The 23286-nt window shown below is 29.9% G+C and overlaps 1 protein-coding gene across 1 annotated transcript; it reads left to right on the top strand.

Annotated features, from left to right (window-relative positions):
- The first annotated feature begins 15393 nt into the window (after positions 1 to 15393).
- On the top strand, positions 15394 to 19631 carry LOC133677482 (transcription initiation factor IIB-2). Its single transcript, XM_062099573.1, has 7 exons — positions 15394 to 15855; positions 17147 to 17171; positions 18059 to 18188; positions 18282 to 18412; positions 18557 to 18645; positions 18901 to 18977; positions 19208 to 19631. The coding sequence occupies exons 1-7, from the start codon at positions 15503 to 15505 to the stop codon at positions 19339 to 19341; spliced, it is 939 nt and encodes a 312-aa protein (XP_061955557.1). The 5' UTR covers positions 15394 to 15502; the 3' UTR covers positions 19342 to 19631.
- The last annotated feature ends 3655 nt before the right edge of the window (positions 19632 to 23286 follow it).

Genomic DNA, 23286 nt, shown 5'->3' with positions numbered 1-23286 from the left:
GAACAATATCACTCTTAGCATTTTTATTAACTGTTTTTTGTTAATTAATCATAAAAAAAAAAGACAGTTAGGTTGACACTGATATGTTTTTTTGATGTTACACTTCAATTTATATTAATATCTTTCGTGAGATTGTTCCATTAATTATAGATCATCAGATTTCTGGAAAAAAAAAAAAAAAAAAAGGTTGTTGTCAAGAGTATGTTGGCAGCCAACCCTTTGCCCTTGTTTCTCGGGTTGGCTTTGCCTATCTCTATTAAATGGAATTGGATTCCACTATTTAGATGGTATTTGGAATAGTACGAGCGGTTGTTTTTATTTTCAATAATTTAGAATACATAAAAGATAATATATTTTATATATTTTTAAAAAAATATATAAAAAAACTTTTAAAAAATCAATTTTGATACCAATAATCAAAACATAAAAAACTTTCAAACAAAAATGAAGTTTAAAATTTTTGAAAACTCCAATTGAATCACTTTCTCAAACACTTTTTTCCTTATTTGTTTTTGCAGTAGAAATGTTATTTTTTATTTAAAATTAATTTTTTTATTATTATTTTGATCTTCTTGATTTTTTCGGAGGCTAGTTGCGAAACTGATCCCTGTAATCTTAACAATTTCTTAAGATGGTCCAGAAAGCATGTCGACAGAAAAAGTGGACAGGTGTCTAGTACATGTCAGATCAAGAATTAATATTAAATTGAACGAAAAATGAACATTATTAAACGAAAATCATTAGCAAAGTAAATTAATTAAACGAAGATCAGGCCCCTTTTTTATTTTTCAACTCAAATAAATAAAGACACAGAAAACTTGCTACTTTAAAACGTTAGTTCAATCAAACATAACCCAAAATAGACAGCCAAAGAGAACTTCGCTAGCTGCTGGCAGCTCATCCATGAAAATAATATGCACTACCTTTGCCTAATCCTTAAAAACTAATATAATATAGCTAATCAAGCCCCGTCAAGAAAATTTCAACGGACAAGATTATATTTCTTAGGCCTAAATCCACCCCTATAAAATGATCTGATTTCATTTATTAACAACTTTCATTTTTATTCATGTTTAGTTTTTTTTTTTTAAGTTTTTACTTTTAGTTAAAAATGAGATAAAAATCTATAATTAATAAATCAACACTACCAAAAATTCACCTAAAATCAACAAAATTACTGATAGAATAATTCTCTCGGTAAATTACGGTGATAATTATCGATGGCTACTATTCTGTCCATAATTCAGTCGGTATATACCGATGGAATACTGCGGTCGGTATATACCGACGGAATTACAAACGGCATATTCAGAATTTAAAAAAAAAACGGTTCGTTAACGTGGAAGTTTTGACTGGCGATTTTACCGACAAAACACCGAGGGATTCAAACCGGGTTCTCTGTACAGTGACATGACCAATTCACCGTCAGAATTGCAACGCTAGATAAGTAATAGACACTAAAGGTATGATGGGGACAATATTTCATGACGGAAAAAAAAATTGTGTTAGTGATAAAAAAAACTTAGAGACTGAATAAAATGATTTGTAGCAATCCAAAGTGTTTTGAGAGGAAAGATACAGTGTTTTCGCCACATTATTTAGCTTTTCTGTTAATAAAAGGCAAAACAAATTACAAAACTAAATTCTCAAACAACTTAATATTTTAAAAAATTAACAAAGATAATTTTAAAAGGAAAAAAACCCATGAGGAAAAACATTATAGCAATTGACAATGTTTTGTAAGGAAAACTACAGTATTCTCCCCAATACAATCGACAAAGATAATTTTAGAAATAATCATAAAAAAAACCATTTAGAGAAATATTGTAGCAATCTACAGTATTTTGTGAGGAAAACAACAACACTTTCCCCATATATTTAGTTTTATTGTAATTATAATTTTTAACCAACTCAATATTCAAAAAAAATTGACAAAGATAATTTTGAAAAAAATCATATGGGAAAACACTGCAGCAATTCACAGTGTTTTAAAGAAAAAAAATTACAAAGCTAAATTCTCAATCAACTCAATATTAAAAAAATAAAATCGAGATACATAATTTTTGGAAAAAAAAACACAAAAAAAAACAGGGACACAAAAACCATGTTAGAAACACTGTATCAATTCACAGGGCTTTGTGATGAAAGCTACAGTGCTTCCCACATGATTTATCCTTATTTGTAATGACTTATAATTGTAATTCTCAACCAGCTCAATATTAAAAAAATAAAATTGACAAAGACAATTTTAAGAAAATCATAAGAAAAAAAACTATATGGAAAGACATTGTAGTAATCCACAGTGTTTTGTGAGTAAAGCTATAGTGCTTTCCCCACATGATTAAGTTTTATTATAAAGTTAAATTCTAACCAGCTCAATATTAAAAAAATAACATCAATAAAGATAATTTTGAAAAAAAAATATAAAAAAAAACACAAAAAAAACTGGAAAAAAACCATGTGAGGAAAAACTGTATCAATTCATAGTGTTTTGTGAGAAAAGTTACAATGTTTTCCCCACATGATTTAGCCTTACTTGTATTTACTTGTAATTGTAATTTTTAACCAGCTTAATATTAAAAAAAAAATTAACAAAGACAATTTTAGATAAAAAAACATAAAAAAAAACTTTGTGGGAAAAAAACTTTATAGCAATCCACAGTAATTTACGAGAAAATATACAGTGTTTCCCTCACATATTATAACTGTAATTTTTAACCAATTCAATATTAAAAAATCAAATCGAAAAGAATAATTTTGGAGAAAATTATAAAAAAATAAAAATTGTGAGGAAAGTTATAGTGTTTCCCTCATATGTTATACCTGTAATTTTTCACCAGTTCAATATTAAAAAATAAAATCGAAAAAGATAATTTTAGAGAAAATCATAAAAAAATAATTAAAAAAAACTATGTGGAGAAACATTGTAGCAATCAACAATGTTTTAAAGAAAAAAATTATAAAACTAAATTCTCAATCAGCTTAATATTAAAAAAAACAAAATCGACAAATATAATTTTGAAAAATAAAAAAATAAAATAGAAAAACCTTGTGAAAAAACACAGTAGCAATCCACAGTATTTTAAAGGAAAAAAAATTATAAAGCAAAATTTGTAACCGGCTCAATATTAAAAAAATAAAATCGACAAAGATAATTTTGGAAAAAAAAAAAAGAAAAGGTGCAAAAAATATAAAGTGAGAAAAAAAAAACACTATAAATTGCTATTGTAATCTACAATATATTGGGTATGGATAAATTCTCCCATCCTTTAGCTTATTACTTAATTTGTATTTAATTTTTGAAAAAAACTTAGAACTATCTAGCAGAATCATGCTGTCTGCTTGTTTGGAGCTTCAAGCCTTTTGTCTTAAATGTCAATAGAAAAAAGTGTTGACCTATTGGTTGTCATTTGAAAACTATTTTCACATAAGAATTTGTGTAATGAATTTTTAAGCTCTTGAATATTCTGTAAAATAAAAACATTTTAATGAAATATATTATTATTATTATTATTATTATTATTATTATTATTATTATAACCACAGCTATATTAAACGGATCCTAATTCAAAAGATGGAGCTTTTAAATTTTTAAGTTCTAACATTTGAATATGTACACAAGCACTTCAAGTTATAAAAATTGAAAATCATGCCGTCCAACCAATTCTTTAACCTCATACTCTTGGTCCAAGTTTTTTAAAAAATATTAATTTAATTTTATTGCATGAAACCTAGTTCAAAAATATCATTTAAATTCTAAGAAAAGAATTTACAATAACTCTAAGGCAGCGGCTAATTGTTAATAACTTTTGGGTCACTTGACTATTTCGCAATCTTTCTGCGGGGTTTCGAAGATTTGAAGCTTGGGGAATGCTAGACCCCCGGCTGCGTCAAGAGCGTGACCAGAATGGTCCAAAACCTGTGTCCAGAATGGCGATTCCCTTGCATAATTTAAAAAAGTATGACTTTTACCCATTAATCCGAGCTCCAGGATGCCGTGTCTGGGTTTCGAAACAGAACGGAAAAGTCAACAGCTTCAATTGCCTGTTTGTTGCTCATCAGGAAGGTTATGGCTATACTTGTTATTAAACCTATTAATGTATTATTCAATTATGCTTTACTATGTAACTTAATCTTGCCATTTCATATTACTCATTAAATCATCTCATCCATCCACACATGTTGAGCACATGTGCGTGCTATGTCAGGGTAAAGAAAATCATCATGTAGTTATTTGGTTTAAGATCATTAAAACACTCGAGTATATTAGTTTTATAATAAATACTAAGGGTATGAGGTAAATTATAGCTAGAAAATGTATTGACACTTATAATATACCCTATCTAAGATAATCTATATTGTGTGGTTTGAATATAGTCAATTTATGGCTTAGGGTGAAGATTAATTCACGCGAATAAAACTGGCTTTTCAAATTTATTATAGGCTTGTGTACTTAAATGAATTCTTATGAAAATAATCCATGTAGGTATCCTAACAAGATTTATCTATCCTAAAAAACAAAAGAGTTTTTCACAACTTGTGTGTTTTGATGAAAAATACTTTTAATTAAAATTAATGAATATTTAAAATAGTTCTCATAATTTTTTGATTAAATTCTGATATATATTTAGATACCAGCGGTTATGGCTTTACTTATTATTAAACCTATTAATGTATTATTCAGTTATGCTTTACTATGTAAACCTGATCCTGCCATTTCATATTACTCATCATATCATTTCATCCATCCACACATTTTGATCACCAAATCCTTTTCTTTTTTCTTTTTTCTTTTTTCTTTTTTTCATATATTGCTATTTCTTTTATTAACTGCCAACTACTGTTCCTGCAAGATTGGCACTAGCAATTCCTTTTCCCTATTTATTAAAGAGCAAGAGTGGATCAAGGATAGTCTAAAAAGCACAGGGTTTTAATTTTTATGACTGATTTATTTTCATATTTTACCATTTCTTGCACATGCCAGATTTTTTTTTCTTCTTTTATTTTTTTCGCTTCATTCGACATCTTTTTTCAGGATGCAACTACACTTCATATACATGATTTTGTTTCCTCGAATATTTTTTTATACGAACTGCGGTGAAGCGCGTGTGATGTAGCTCGTCCAAATACATTTACCGAGGAAGAAATTAATTTCAACCTTTTTTATTCTTTTTCAATTCAAGTAAAAAATAGTAAAACTCGCTTACATCCACGTCACACCTCAAATAAAATATAAAGCACAAAGAACGTATAGCCTGTTTTAGCTAAAACCTTCACCAAGAAGGAAAAGGAACGTAACGAGACCCAAAGGCTACAACCCACATGTCAATGAATAGACGTTTCCCCTGTTTTTTTTTTTTTTTTAGAATGTTCTAAAAATGAAAATATAAAATTAAATTCAATGGATCTTGGATAACGTACTCTTCTTTCTTCCATGCGTATGGTATCATATTAAGATCACTCTTTAGATTTTTTATAATTATGAGGAGGCTGTATTAATTTGTTGTTGTTATTTTCTTGTAAGAGTTTGGAAGCTGCATGGTGGGATGGCTGCCAGCTGCGTCAGTTTTTTTATTCGTGGAAGGCAAACAGGTGGCCAAGAACGTAACACTCTCTATAATGTCAACCATCTAAAACATGAATTTTCTTTGGGAATATAATTTTGATGATCCCGAATTAAGTTCTTACAGAACACATCTCTCAAAGTGATGTGATTTATTAAATTAATCAGTGGTTATATCATCATCATCATCATTTAACATGTTTCTTGTCTCTGGTTGAATTATGCCATACCCTTTCCCGGCCACTAGAGGTTTTGTCTTGATAAAAAAAAAAAAAATTGTTTCTTGATGCTAACCAATCCATTTAGTTTCGTGTGGATACCATAAGCCCTTCGATATTCTTAACCATACTTAATTCGTCTTAGGACATAATATTTTTTTTTATTTTTATTTTTCAGTTAACGGGTTTCTAGACGTTGGACTATACCACCATACCTAAAATCCATCAACCTTTTTCAAGATCTGAACATGAGATTCTTAAATATGAAATCCCGATGCCTGGATTAATTATCCAATTGGAAACAAGGCTTAATATAGTTGGAGAGATTTTATAAAGGTGTCTGGTCTCCTCCTTTTTTCTAACTTTTCGCTCTATTCCATGACATGAAATGATAAAAGCTCATGGGAAAACCTTAAAAATAAGTTTTCTTGATTAGTTAGTTGCCACATTCTAATTCTTTTATCTTAATTGGGTTTTAAGATATTCAGAAAATTCTTAGCTGAGCCCTCTTGTACAGAGTAAACGTTTATCCTGGCAAATTAATGATCGATCATGATATATGTCAACTAGCTAATTTGGATGGCATCACTCATAGAGGGATATATGTTCCGTTCACCTTTTTTTTTCTTGATTAATATGAGTGTTCGGATCAATTTACGCGTACCTCGATTAATCTCACGTATGGACTTTGAAGTTAATGATCATGTAAGTCTTTAGTAGTCATCATATTAGCAACCACAGGACTCGAACCTGAAATCACAGGAGAGCAAATTCTCTGGTTTCAAACTCTTATTTCTAAACCACCTACTAAACAGTTGTAAGAATTCATCTAATTCATCTTGATAATTAGGAAATATACTTCGTTGTTCGATTTTTTGGCTCTAAACTTTGAGAATAATACATAAAGAAATTATTAAGTTTTTATGGGTGCATGCACCAAATGATTCGAAGGGTGCATCCTTGCCATCATTCGGGAAAAAAATAATCTTGGTTCAAAACTATTTGCTATTGAAATTAAAAAAAAAGGGGGGGGGGTGCAAAATCCTAATCTGCATAATTCAATACTGTGATTGGTTAGTTAACTTGTGTCCTAATATATAGCACATGCATGTTAAAAGAATCCAAAATAAAACACACCTTCCCCATAAAAGAAAGTATTAGGGGAACTGACAAGCAAAGCTAAGGCCTACGAGTCAACGAATTGTTTTGATACTTGCTCGTAGTAAACAAACATGGATGGTAATTAATACTTGCTCAGAGTTTTTCTTTTCTTTTTGTTTATCAAAGATAATTTATATTTTTTCATCTTGTTTCCTGCAATTTTTAACATGTTATTCCAGATTAGGTTACCTCTAATTTTGCATACATGTGTTCGTTTTTTTTTTTTTTGAAATTAAAAAAAAAAAAAAGAGGCAGAGTACAGGACATAAGAGATATAGTAGATGAGAATCCACTGGATAAATGCAAGTAAAAAAAAAAAACCTTGGGATCCAAAAAAAAGGGTAAGCTACAAAAGGCAAGCAAATTAGGCGCTAATCAAGGCTTTGAGACCTATATTGGAGGCCACGTATCGCAGTTTGCAAGCGGTGATCTGCATGGTTACTCTACACTTTTTCTAGATAATCTCTACACTTTTTCTTGGGATCTTTCCAAACTTTATTACAAGAATCAAGGTATAGTGTTCATTAATTTTAATATTATTTTTTATTCAATTCTTTTGAATAATAGATCATATTGAACTTTCATTCTTCAATATCACCATAAATACGATAATAAATCTAAAAGTTTACGTCAAACTATGCTTAAGAGGGTGTGAAGTCAAATTTTAAAATCCCAAGCACGCCTTGAATTAATAAGATCAGGGAGATGGGTTTAATTTTAACGTACGAATTGGCATAGGCATAATTCCACTAAACTAAACTATATATTATTTAATCTCTGTGTTTTTAGAAAATTAATCAATTATTAATTAAAAAAACTAGTATTCAATCCTTGTATTTTATATGTATTTGTAACTTAACCCTTTTAGTTTTTTATGGCAATTCAATTGCTGTTTTTCCTATATTTTTCTTCAGGTCAAGATTTTCAATTTCAACCACTATAAACAAAATGAAAAATATATTAAAGAAAATTAGACATTTAAAAAGAATTAACAATCAAACTCTAACCAAGGGACTAACTAGCTATAGTTTTTAAAAACACAAGGACTAGCCTACAAAATCATAAAATAAAAAACACAAGGACTAAATCATAATTTACTCAATTCCATTCTCCTGTAGCAATCCTAAGAGTTCCTTTCCCTTCTCTTGCAAATTTGTTCAATCAATAAAAGATATCCCCACACCTCCAAGCTTTGGAGTGCTTGGTAGTGGATTTCTCGTATGTACGTTTAGTAAATTGGTTAAAATTAATTTTTTTTAAAGGATTCTTTATATTAAAAGGCATTAAATTGACATTATTTTAGATGAATTTTAATTATTTTAATATTCTTATATCAAAATCATCTTAAAACACCTTGATAATTATCAATTTGATATTTTTCAAAAACAACAAAAATCCTTTGCTTGTCTCATGGAATTGCCATGACTTGCTACTTGCTTTGCCCTTGTCCTGTCAACCGTTCACAATGCCTCTCTACAATTCCAACCACAACCTTAAAATCCTTGGAAGTCCAAGTATTAGTTATTGTCAGAATTGTCGAATTGGGAATCATCTTCATGGCTTGTCACATAGCCTCAAGTTGGCAATAGATGTGATCCATCTTGATTTTGGAAGGCATTATATTTATCTGTGTAGTACTTTTTCTTTGTTATTTATGGATGTATTAATAATATATTACTTTGTATATTTTTTAATAATTATAGACTACTTATTTTAAAATTAATTAGAATGTGCTTACTAAGGTTACCCTTTTCGTTAAAACTATATATATTACATGTAGAAATCATCAACTGAGCTTTCGGATTTTTCGTGTTTTTTACAATAATTTTAAGGCAGCATATACGAGAATTCCTTGAGAAAATAGTTCATAAAGGAAAAAGAAAAGGAATCTAGTCATTTTTTTGGATTGGACAGATATAATAAAGTAAGAAGATACTTTAGGCACCGTATAAAATTATCCATTCAAAATTTTCTTTACATGGACCACCTTGAGATGACAATTTCGTGAAAGAGAAGGAGAGAAAAATGTACATGGCATTTTGTGACATGAATTTGTATGTGTGTAGTAAGGACTTCTGATCCTTTGATGACAAATAAGATTCTATATATATGTCAATATTCACCAGGGGACCAAGGCATTTCGATCCTTGATCAGATTTTTTGAATACCCAATTATCATCACCGAATAAAAAAAAATAGAATTAATCATTTTGTAATTGCTTGGTTTTATTGTGCTTATAAATTAAACAATTTTTTATCTATTTTTTAAGAGTACAAGTATATGATAAATATCTTATATATCATTAGAAAAAAAAATAGCAGGTGAAAACTGATTCTAAAAAAAGAAAGTATTTTCCTACTTCTCTTATAATTAGCTAAAAATAACCCCTTGATATATAACCATGCGTTGCCGAACATTGCCTCCAATGTTTTTGCTTAAATGGGATGAACTGGACAATTTAGTTTCGTGCTTCTTTCGGTGGGCCTGGTAGAGAATGAGAGCCATGCCATGATCTCATGCACCCAAACAATTTCTCAGCAACATGTATCCATATATATGAGCTTATAGTTATGGTGGTCATCACTTATTTCAAGAACCCTAATCGAATGAAGAGAGTTTTTTGGATCCACACCCTAATTACATTTGGCAGCATAATTGTAGTTTGGTGTTTTGGATGGAGCTTATATATGGATATTCATATGCAGATAATAAAATATTACATTGTTGAATGAATAATATTATTCACCTTCGAAAAATTGCTATGTAAACCTAATTTATTAACAGAACGCAGCTCCAACCCTTGAGTCTTCTAGTTCTACGTGGATTAAAAAAATGATGAGGCAATCTTAAAGCTATACTTTGAATCAAATTTCATATATGTTCATGTTTGACATTGGAGATCATTGATTAGTAATATCATATATGATGAAAGAAAGAATATCAGAAGAACTTCGCTGAACCAGAACTGTTTTCGCGGATAATTTTGGGCTGGAAGATGATTGTTCCCTGCAAAATAACAGAGGAATAGGCAACAGCAGCTTCAGATGGAAGTTCGTTATATCCATCCGTTAGGTTGGTGTCGGGGGGGAAACTAAGCCCAACCTTGTAAAAGATGTAAGCACCCAGGCTTGAGTGCAATTGGGCCTTAATAATACTCTTCATTACTGTTGTGGGTTCCGGGCTTATAGATAAAAAACAACCGCTGTGAGGCTGTAATAATTAACTAGTCTGTTAGCCCCACTCTGCCGCTTTCAGATGAATTTATTTTAAAATGTAAAAAAATATATAAAGAGCATGAAGATTTTTTTTTTAATCGTGTCATTAAACATGGTTTTTAATGGTTGAATGGGTTAGTTTTAAAATTTTTCATCTCAACTATTTATCTAATTCAAGTTTCTAATTAAACCATATAAAATATGACACGACTTAAATCAATTAATTTTATAAATTTAAAAATAATTTAAATAACTAGTAAAAATATAGTTTAATTTTTTTAAAAAAACTTCAAGATAATAACTTTAAAAAAATTATTGAGATGACGATATATTAGATCAACCTTAATTTCCCGATCAGATCATGACTTTATTAGATTTAATAACATGTTTTAGAAAAAAAAAATTTAATAATATTATAAAAATAAATGCTTGTAAAATTCATAATTCTTTTTTTATTTATGTTATTTGGCTAATATTGTTTTTAAAATAGTGCTTATAAGAAAAAAACACCCCTTAAAAAACTTTTAGATATTAAATTGATACTTGATTTGATTTGGTAAAGTATAATATAATTTTATTATTTAAAATAATTAAAACTTTGGGGGATCGAGTGCCACTAAAGCAAAAAAGCAGTTGTCTTTTCTTTACTGTTAATGGGCCGGATTTTTTAGAATTTTGGTCTTTAGATTTATTTTTAGTCCTTTAATTTTTTAAAATTTTAATTTTAATCTAAATTTTATTTTGATTACTTTTCGATATCCCAATTTTGGTCCAAGGTAATCTTTCCTTGCATCCTAGACGACAGTAAGTGCATTGCCGGACAACTGACTCGCAATAAAGCACAAGTCAACTAATCCGTCGTACGCGGATGAACTGGCTCGTTTTACCGACACCCCTTCCGAAAATAAGCACCCAATTCACAGTCATGTCAGAGTCACGGAGGTAGTAGATCAATTCAGCCCATTTAAAGGCACACTAAAAACATCCACACCGCCACATAAACATCTTTATTCTTATTTAAGAAACTTGTACGTATATATATATATATATATTTAATTTAATGTGGGTGTTTGGATCAATTTGCGTATATCTCGATTAATTTTACGGGTCCTGAAATTAACAATCATGTATATTTTATACTTGAAAAATAATAATGCTACTTTATTTGTCGTAACGATAAAATTAGAGTATTTAATCTCTTAAATAAAACATATTTTCAGCCAAACGTAAGTTTTTTCCATGTGATTTGGCAATTAAGTGCACCGCTAATTGCAAACAATTTCAGGCTTATACTATATGTTTTGGCTTTGATTTGAAATTTACATATGGAAGTAATGAGTCGCATGTCACAAGAAGATAAATTGAGCTGAATAACAGGAGATATGGAGATTTTTTTTCTATAATAATATTTTCAAATTAATTTAGAAACTAAATCCTCTCCTTAGATGAGATTTTAAAGAGATATTATCTCGCTTGTATCATCTAACATTCAACCCTATATAATACAAAGGTTAAGTTTATAAAGTTAACTAAATACTAAAAATATGCATTTTCATATACGATCACTTTAGATGCTAAGATTTCTACAAGTCTAATCCATGACAAAAGCTTTTTATGATCAAATAAATTAAATTTATTAGTTTAAGTAATTTTAGTATATAAAAAAGGGGGGGAAGCAAAGACTAAAAAATAGACACAAATATTTGAAAGTTCTCTCAAATAAATTGAAGTCTATCAAAGAAATAAAAAATCAAAACCCTTTTCTTCAGTCAAATCAAATCAAAGAAGCAAATGATCAATGATCAAAGTCTTTTCCTTCATCAAATCAAATCAAGCTAAATTTATAAATCACACGATTAAATCTTTCGAGTTCGTGTTAATACTATTTGTCTTCATCAAATCAAGTTAAAATCTCACATGGTTAAAATTTTCAAATTTATATGAATACTCTTCTTCTTCATCAAATCAAGTTAAATATTTCACACGATTAAAGTTTTTAAACTCGTATGAATATCTTTTTATCCAAAGTAAGATCTAGATCTAGCCCTTAATCAAAGGATTTGTGAATGTGAAAAGTACATCAATTTTCATCTTTTCTTGTAATCAATTTCATTATTGTAATTTGATCATCATTTTAATGTATTTTTAATATGCAAAATTGTATATGTATAATCACATAACAACATCAAGTCTTAGACATGAAAAAAAAATCATACTAAAGAGAAAGTACTAAAAATCTTATTGCAGCTATTAATGATGAATATCTAATAACTAGAGATAAATTCTTCAGCTTAGTTAATAACTTAAACTGATAACATAAACTTCATAGCTCAAAACTAATTAACTCCTCTACTTTAATCCTCTACCTATCTAGAAAGGGAAAATAAAGGAGCTAAGTTAACCACAACCTAGTAAATACAACTCCACACACACTATTAAGCCAAGAACAAGTAACACACACACACACATTACATTGACAATAATAAAATAGCTTAAAACAATTCAAAAAAATTGTTAATAGCTCATAGCTCATAAATACATGCCATAAAACAAGCTATTAATCCATGTTTTTCCTTGCATTCAATTCTATAACACATGACTTTACTCTCAGATCAAATTTCTACAACCACATTGTACCTGCGATTAGGCCATTTGTCAGCTATTTCTGATCAATTATTATAGCTCATTGACAAGTGTCATTGTCAATTATTATATAACCTATTGATGGACTATTAGAACTAGTTGTAGTGTCAATAACCCTACTAGCTACATGTCATTACTCCATTCATAGCCATGTGAGAGCCATTGTGCAACTATTTACAAATTCGTTCCGAAACACTTTCTTTTATAAATTAGTTTATAAAAAATTCTTATAAAAAATCTATATTGTTCATTCACAAACATCATAAGTAAGCAAATCAATTTGAACATAAAAAGTGCTTGATCTTCTTTCAAATTATGTAATACATATAGTAAATGAAAAATACTTAATTAAGAAAAATATTTATTTTGTTTAAAAATAATAAAGCGTGCAAAGATTTACTTATCTTCATTGGTTAAACAATTAAATTCTAAAATCTTAGCTCAAACAACCTATTTATAAGTATATAACCTGTTTAAGTTCCTCAAACACTTAAAAGAGTGTTTGAGATAAAGGTACAGTGAGGAGTGATGTGTTTTTTTTAGAGGCCGTTTGGCTAAGCGTTTGTGGTTGCGTTTAGTGTGTAATAGTTGCATTGAAATGTTTGGTTATAAAATCAACTGTGATTTTTATATGTAGACCCTACCATTATCTGCGTTGAAAACGCTGTTTTGTTGAAGCTGAAATTTCATGCTTCTCACTGCGTTCTTGCCTCTCGTTGCTACACTGTTCATGCTAATTAATTCATTCTATGAACATTGCGCAAAATGAACAATGTAGTCACTGAACAGTGTAGGATGTTGTTTCGACCAGACCGAGTCTAGTTCAAAGCTCAAAATGCATTGAATCGGGTCCGACCCAGTAAAATAAAAAATATATATTTTTTATTTTTTAATTGTGTTTTATTCGAAAAATTGTAGTCCTTGTCGGATGTATTTCATACGTGATGGAAATGTAGATAGTTTAATAAACCAATAAAAAATATTTTATATAAAATATTATTTATTTCATGATGTAATAATAATAATTAAATCTACAATATTTAAATTAAAAACCATCAATATTAATATATATATTTTTAAAATTATTTTATAACCTCAATTTCAAAAGCATTATTAATCAAACACATTAAACTACTTTTTATTCAACCTCATTTTTAATCACAGTTTTAGGGTGTGTTTGACTTAGAGGTGTGGTGGCTTTTTGTCAAAGGTACAATACCTTTTAAGCATACACCACACCTCTAAAAGCTATAAAAACCTGCTTTTTACTCAAAAAAGCACAAGCTACCTCTAAGCCAAACACCTTCTTAACCAAACACCTATTTTTTCAAACCAACCTCAACTAAAAGTACTTTTTATAAAACAACTTTTTTCAAACCCAAACCACAACAACTACCGCAATACAAAACACACTTATTATGTACAACTCATTTAATGCACAAAAAGCTACCATCAAAAGCAAGTTTTATTGCTTTTTGCATAGGTCTTATAAAAAATAAAATCACACCTCTATCCTAAACATACTTTTAATCACATTAATTTTTCACTTGCATACTGCCTAATAAACTAACCACATAACTCCTAGAAAATTTAGAATTTTATTATGCTTTTTAGGTTGTAAACTAATCCCAATTACATTTCTATTCATATATGATTCACCAAGTAATTCATTTTATAGAATTTATAATAAGCCCCAAAATCATTCTTGGGTATTGCTGTTAAATAATTTACATATCCTTTACTATTTTCACTATAACTATCTTTACAGAAATCGAATTAATACACTGTTTATGGTGTTAAAAACTAGATAAAACAAGATTTTTCTAAATATAAAATTTGAGTAAAAAATTACATCTATTCAATATAGTTTCTAAGTTGAATAGAAGCCTCTGTTAAACATTTAAACTCACAACTTCTCACTTTTATACTTAATTGCTAACCTAATACTTTTATACCATTAAACAACCATTAAGCACCCTTCACACGTCTTACAATATCATAAAACATAACATATTCATTATATTATGTTATTTATATAAATATCATTTAAATTTCTTTAACTTTATACACCTTTCATATAGAAAAAAAACCTTAATTAATTCAAGACCTTTCTAAATAAAAAGGATTCATATTTCTTACATTGAAATCTAGAAAATAGAATGAAATTAAGGTTAATTTATTTCTCATCTTTTCTCTGCACCTATCAAAAAAATAAATAAGTCTTATTTTTTTAAATTATCTTGAAGATTATAAAACTAGGGTAAATAAATCTTTAACTTTTTTCTTTTATATTAATATAGGACTACATGTGCCAATTTTTATTTTTTTTAACTAGTCCAAAATAAATTATACTCTAGCTCAAAAAAACTAATAAAATTATACCAAAAAGAATTTGGTATTGCAAGCATGGTCTAATATATTTAGAAAAAAACGAATAAATTCTTCTATATATTTACCCAAATTTGAACTTGAAAAAAAAAATTCTTTAACTATCAAAATAATATTATATTAATGTAAGACCAGGTCAACTGAACTAAATAGTAAAACAAATCCTCTTGTTTCTAGAGCTAAGCAAGAGATATCTAATAAATATGTCTACCAAACATACCCCAAAGTCATAGACCTCTCAACTCGCAGCATTCACTTTCTGCTCTCACCCTCCCCTTCCTCTCACCGCTCAAAACCTAAGAACAAACAAGAAATGGGAGACGCTTTCTGTTCAGATTGTAAGAGACACACAGAGGTAGTATTCGACCATTCAGCAGGAGACACAGTATGTTCAGAGTGTGGTCTTGTCTTAGAATCTCACTCGATCGATGAAACATCAGAGTGGAGAACTTTTGCGAATGAATCAGGAGATAATGATCCAGTTCGTGTTGGTGGACCAACTAATCCTTTATTAACAGATGGTGGTCTTTCTACTGTTATTGCTAAACCTAATGGTGCTTCAGGAGAGTTCTTGTCCAGTTCTCTTGGTAGGTGGCAGAATCGTGGATCCAATCCTGATCGTGGGTTGATTACGGCTTTTAAAACTATCGCTACGATGTCTGATAGGTAACCTTTTCTTTTATTTTTTCTTATGTTTTTGTGGGTTTTGCTTTATTTGATTTATTGTGAAGTTGTGGAGGTGTTTGGATGTGATTGGTTGAGGTTAATGAGTTAAAGTTTATGAATTTTATTGATGGGTTGTTTAGATTTTTGATTTAGATGGGTAAGGGAATATAACTCTTGGATGTTGAATTTGGTGGGGTTTGATTGGTTGCACTGTTAATGGAATTAGTTGATGCTTTGAGTCTGCTGTTAGGTTGATGAAATTGGAACTGGAGGGGCACAGTAGTGATGGTACAAATGCAAATTCAACAATAGATGACCTATTTTGATTTGATCATAGATGGATATTGACTAGAAGTGCTGAAATTTTTGAATGATTTGGTTTTTTCTACTAAAGGCAATCCAATGGAAAAATTCTATCTTGCATCTTTTGAAAGAAAGAAATGAGGATTAAAGCTCAGTTTCAGTTGAATTAGTGGAATATGCCACCAGTTGCGAGTTTACTGAAATGGTTGTGGAAATAGCTGTTCCAATTTGATTTTGTTTATGCCTTATAATGCAAAGGTGTTTTTTGTTCCTCAAGAAAGTTCTACTTTTTATATATGGCAGTTTCAACGTTTTAATTGATTTGAGGTTGACTGTAATTGGAGTTGTGAATCCATTTGATTTTGACAATTGATGTAAGTTCATGACTTCACTGATTGTTTGGTGGTTTTGGTTTGTGTGATTAGCTTTGGACCTTTGTTGGTTGTTTGTATTGGTGTTGTGTTTGTGAGTTGATTTTAGATGAGGAGGGAACTGAATTTAGATCCCACATTTGGTGTGGTTTTGATGTTGTAGCAGGGGTTTAATTGGCTGTGATGTTAAGGAGATTAGGTGATGGTTTGATGCTGTGGTTGCTTGATGGATTGGTCTTTTAGGTACTTAATAGTGATAAGAGATGTGAATTCATCCCCAAGAAGGAATTTTTTGATGCGAGGCAGAATGAATATTAATATAAATTGATAAAGTTTCAAGTCAGAAGGAACAAGATTATCTTGCATCTTGATAGGCATCTCTGGATTTGAATTATGAGTTATTAGTAGAAGTTGACTTGGGTTTCCAGCTTCATTATGTTGGTGCCTTTTAAGGCTGTGTATGCTTCATGCAACAAAGTGATAGTCTTTGTAAAGTGATATCATTATGTTACTGAATTCTCACTCTCTATTATGTACATACATTTTATGCCAAATGATGTTTATGAAAAAATACACTTTTGCAAAGTCGTCGCTAATGTGTGATATTTATGTTTCAGGTTGGGCCTTGTTGCAACTATCAAGGTATTCACACTTGATTTTAATATATTGATATTAAACTGATGGTTTCAACAGTGTCTTTTCTGAAAACATCCTTGCATGAATATGGAAATAAACCCTTTACTATCATGTAATAAATGTTGTCTTGTTACTTAGTGTATTATCAGGTAACTAGCCATGTATATCATTCCAATCAGATTTGTCCTTCCCCAGCATTCATAAATGTATAAGCACATTCTTATGAAGTTATGATATATGAGAATATTCTATAAATTCTATGGCTTGATTGGAATAAAGTGACAGGTTTTTGTAAATATGATTAATCTCTTGTAAAATAATGAAATTATGGCATAGGAGATACAAAAGAAATTGTATTCGCAATGCATCACCTGTGAATGAAATTTTTTTATGTATTGATTGTAAATAGAGCTGCAGAATATTTGTCTTTACAGTTTAATTGAAAAAGCCTAATCTACTCAAATCAAGCATGAAATTCAAAGATTTTGATAACTGTTCACTCTTCTCATCGAAGCAAAAGGAGACTCGTTCATCTGTTGGGGGGGAGAGAAGTGAGTTAGGGGAGATGAGATAGCATATTGTTATATAATTTTATTGCAAGCTTATTGAGAAATTATTTGGCATAATTCTCATGTAGGTATCTAAACTTACAATGAATAGATCAATCACAAACATCAAAAGTGCTTCCCCATCTTTTGCTCTTACGAGGAGGAGGGGAAAAGGATGAAGGGAGTGGGTTGTGAAGGCATCATGTTTATTGGAAAACCATAAATATGTTTTGAAATGTTCAATTTGGATGCTTTTCTTGTTTGGTTGTTCATGAGAACTTCCGTAATGTTTCTTTTGTTTTTCTTTTTTGCTCCTCTGGTGATGCATTTTTCATAATATTGAAGGATCGGGCCAATGAGATCTATAAGAAGGTGGAAGATCAAAAGTCCAGTAGAGGAAGGAATCAAGATGCTTTATTGGCTGCTTGCCTCTACATTGCTTGTCGACAGGAAGACAAGCCCCGAACTGTAAAGGGTATCGTCTAGCATTCTTTTAACATATGGATTTTTCCTGATTGAATCTTTCCCCAAGTGTTTGAACTTCCCTGAACCTCTGAATTTCAACTAGAAATTTGCTCTGTCGCCAATGGAGCCACAAAGAAGGAAATTGGACGAGCAAAAGAATACATAGTGAAACAACTGGGTTTGGAGACTGGTCAGTCCGTGGAGATGGGAACTATACATGCTGGGGATTTTATGGTGTGTTTTTTTCCCATTAAATTTACTGTGTTGGTTTTATTGTTTATTTACAGGGAGTGTTCCTTATTGTTCAGATGCGAATATGGGTTTTATCTGTATTATTAGCATCATTGTTATTAACATCAGCCTGAACTTGATCTGCAGAGGCGTTTCTGCTCCAATCTTGGAATGTCTAATCATACAGTTAAAGCTGCCACAGAAGCTGTTAAAACGTCAGAACAGTTTGATATAAGGTATTTACAAGTTTCTCACATTACCTCTACTTTTACTAGAAAAGTGATGGTTTTCTCTGCTTTGCTCATCTTTGTTCATTCGTCATTTCTGGTTAATAATTGTTGCAAGATCCATAAACTTTAGAATAAGAAGAAATAGTTCAAAGACCAGGCAAAGAAAACGCTCTTTACATCTTTGTTTTATTAACCTTTTGGATCAATCTAAGTTGTTCAACAAATATAGCCACTCTTTATAATCCCTTCTAATGCTTGCAGGAGGAGCCCTATATCAATCGCAGCAGCAGTCATCTATATAATTACTCAGCTTTCAGATGACAAGAAGCCTCTTCGAGGTTTTGATTGTTTTGAACTCTTTTTATCAAGTGGAAACAAATGATTCATTGGTGGATAGAATCAGATATTTCTGAAATAACCCTATTCTATCAGTTTTATTTAGACAAACCTTTCAGCATTGTTGATTTTAAACACCGTTAGATATCTTCTCACTTATGTTTCGGTATATTAGCTGCCTTGAGTTTCAATTCAAAGATATGCTTTCAACTGATGGTAGGCTTGGATGCAGATATTTCACTAGCAACTGGAGTTGCTGAAGGAACAATCAGAAATTCCTACAAGGATCTTTATCCCCACGTGTCAAAGATTATACCATCATGGTATGCCAGCGAGGAAGATTTGAAGAACCTTTGCAGTCCTTGAATAATACAGTGAAAAATACCGGGAAGAAAAACCCGTTTGATTTGATCTGTAAGCCTCCATCTAGGATGTAATTAAGAAACTGTTGAGACATACAGGGGATGCACAAGTCCTCTCGTTCTTTTTTATTTAATTCCGCAGTCAACGGTACCGTCAATTCAGGGATAGGAAAGAAAGGAAAAAAAGAGAGAAGAAATAGCAATCAATTTTAATTTATGCTCAGCAACGACAACAATTTTAATGTAATTTTGATGTGTATTAATATTCAAATGGTAAACCGACTTTTCAATTCATTTCTTTTTGTGTTGAACCATCCGACTCTTGCATCAGTTAATTGTGATTGCTCATTGGCCTTTGATCATTTGAAGAAGTGTCTGTTTCTGATTGGGATTACTCAATTGACATGATATGTCACAAGAGAAGATGAAAGAAACACTTCGGCCCCAGTTCGAGTTTCCCTGTGTAAGCTCTGTCCATGGTGAAGGGGAAAGAGAAGGAAAGAGAAGGAAAGTGGAAGTAAAGAAAACGTCTATCTATGTTACAAATGAAGTTGGCAAAAAGAAAATGAAAAGATAAAACTAGGGTGTTTCCCCGTTTTCTGCTTGTTGAATTACTACGACTCTTTTCTAAATAATTTTAAAAAACTAAAATAGTTTTTTAAAGACAACAAATAAAAGAAAGATTTTTATCTTTATAATTTTTTTATATACATGATATTATTATTATTATTATAATAACTATCATATCACCATAATTATCATTTTACCACTAATGTCCCTACATTTTCATAATTACGATCACCATTATCATCGTAATACCAATATTATTATCATGATAATATCATTTTATATTTTCATTGTTACTTCTTAACTCACCACATTTTATTTTAATATTATGATTATCATCAACTCCACAATCACTATTATTATAGAAAACTTTAAACCATGTGGTGTTTTCATTCTAACAATTCACAATGATATTTTTTTTCTTAATTTAGTTCTTAAATTTTGTTTCACTTCAATTGCATCCTTTTTATGTCTAAATTCATGACCGATTGAGGGGAAAAATCGAAATTGAGGAGACCAAAGTGTAAAATAAGGAGAAAATGAGTTATAATTTTAGAAATGGGGTGAAAAGTTCACTTTGGTCCTCTTACTTTTTAAATGATAACTTTCGATCCCTCAATATTTCAAAAACGCAATTATGTACAAAACTTCTTCTCTCTCTTTTTTTTTCCTTTCAATTCTAGCTTGAAAAGAGAGATAGAAACTAGTTACATTCCGGTTGTAGAAAGAGAAAGTCTCGATTGATACCAATTTCAGCTACGAAAAATATCAATTTTGGTGTTAACAAATTTCATTTGATGAGAAGAGTTCTACCTAGGTATTCTTTGGCCTTACCATCATCTGAGATGGTAGATTTGAGCTTGAAATTTTTTATTTATTATTTTGGGTCAATTTTAGATTTTTAGGTAATTTAAGGTCATTTGAGGTTATGAATGAGTTTGTCAAGGTGCATAGAGTACTTTATAGGTGTTTCGGGTAAAAAAATAAATTGAAAATAAAGTTTTTTTTGGAAAAAAAACCATGACTCAAATTTCCAATGATCCTTTAGTTGCTTGAAACTAGGCCAGTAGGCAACTTATTTATTATATTTTTGTAAATGTCATCCATCCCTTGAAAAAAATAATTCAAAGGTAGTCCAACTGCATAGACTTGGGTTAAAAATCCATCCTAACTCCTTATAACATTTTAACATTAGTATCTTGTAATAGAAATTTCAAATAAGATAGCTAAGGTTTCTTTCTACTAACATTTACAACAAAATTAATATGATTTAAATTAGTGCCTTCTAAATCAATGTTTGATATGTTGGTCTCATACAATTCTTATTAGTTTTGTTAAATTAAACCATCCTCAAGCTTTTTATTTGTTTATGCATCTAATTAAAAAAAAAATAGTTGACTTGGTCCACGACCTTAAGGTTGTCTTTGTTTGGTGTTCTAGGATAGAAGTGATGTAAACATGTTTGGTTGAAGGAACAAAGATAAAAATATAAAAATAAATATATTTCTAAGATTATTTTGGAGTGAATTTTTATCCTATCAAAATGGAAAGGACAAATAAGACATGTCTTCATCTCTTTGTCGCATGATACTAACCATTCATTGTATAATAATTATGATTAAAAAGTAAGTAATGTAAAGTAACCAAATGGAAGGCTTATGGGAAACCAATTTATGGTCATTGCATTATATATTAAATCATGTTTGAATGAGTCAAAATAGAAAGAAAGGTGCTAATTGTATACAAGAAAAAAAAATCCATAAATATCTTATTTAATAGGATGAGTGGATTCAATAAGTCTAATGGGTGGATTTTTCTAGTAGTCATCATGGAAAGGTTTTTTAGTGAAAATAGCATTGCTCAATAAGTAAATTCTAATATGAAAAGGTTCCTATATAAAAAGGTTCCTATTTGTGTTTAGAATCCTTGTTTATTTAGATTAGGTTAGATTGATCTTATTTTTATCTTATAATCTCTTTATATATATAAGAGACATGTATGCATAATTTAATGATGAATAAGAAAAAGGAGGTTTAAAATACTTTATATGTGTCTTATTTTTTAACAATTAATATCATACCGTGTTAAAAGAAGACCATTTACTTATTTTGTTGTATTCCCACATTGTAATCTAGTAGTTTTTGAAGATGTTGTAAAATAATTAAAGTGTGAAAAGGCCACATTAATGTCATCAAAAGAAACAATACTTAAAAGTTAATGGAGCATCCAAAAGGACAAAAGATCATTGACATGAAATAAGTGTTCAAGATAAAGTTAAAGGAAAATGACAAAGTCGACAAGTATAAAGCATGCCTAATAACCAAAGGTTATATGCAAGCATACATTATCAATTACAAAGAAGTTTTTGCTTAAATTATAAGACATGACACAATTAGATTGATTATTGCTTTGGTAGCTCAAAATTCATTATTTATCTTATAGTTGGATATAAAATCAGTTTTTTTACACAAAGATCTACAATAACAAGTATTTGTTTATCAATCTTCTGATTATATGAAATTAGGTGATGGACAAGGTATATAAGTTTTTAAAAAAGCTCTATATGAGTTGAAGCAAGCTCCAAGAGCTTGATATAGTCATATAGAAGCTTATTTTTTTAAAATAAGTTTTTAAAAGATGTCCATATGACTATATTTTTTTTATTAAAATTAAAAACAGAGGAAAAATGCTTTTTGAATGTTTATAAATAGATGATTTAATTTACACTAGATATGAAAGAGTCATATTTTAAATTTTAAAAGGTTCATAATGACTAAGTTCGATATGTCTAATCTTAAGAAAGTTACATTATTTTTTTGGCTTTGAAGTGGTTTAATCTACTACTAGAATTTTTATTTCTCAAAAGAAATATGTTTAAGAAGTTTTAGATAAGCTTCAAATAAAGAATTATAATTTAGAGTATACACTAACGGAGTTTGATTTGAAATTAGATAAAGATTATGGAGGAAAGAAGGATGATAACATTCTTTACAGAAACGACATCATTTTAGTTAAAAAAAAATAAAAGTCAACGGGTTGAACCGGGTTTTTGACTGGGTTTTGCCAGGTCAACCCACCGGGTTGGCCGGGTCACACCGAATCATGACTTTTCCTATTTTTTTTTCAATCCGGCCCGGTTCCAGCCCCGGATCGACCCACCTGGCCGGACGGGGTTTTAAAACTATAATTAAAAGGATATTTTGGTACCTGAAAGGCACTATATGAATGCTTTGGTTTGTTCTATAAGAAGGGAGAAAAGTCAAACTTGATTAGTTTTATTTACAGTGATAACAGGAGATTAAGACAATAGAAGAAACACTTCAAGTTAGGAATTAGCAAATTGGTGTCGTTGCATAAGATGAGGAGCATCAATTCGGCTCTA

Source organism: Populus nigra, chromosome 17, assembly GCF_951802175.1.
Source record: "Populus nigra chromosome 17, ddPopNigr1.1, whole genome shotgun sequence".
In the NCBI taxonomy this organism is placed as follows: Eukaryota; Viridiplantae; Streptophyta; class Magnoliopsida; order Malpighiales; family Salicaceae; genus Populus; species Populus nigra.
The sequence above is the reverse complement of the archived record's forward strand: the minus strand, read 5'-3'. Positions and strand labels throughout refer to the sequence as shown.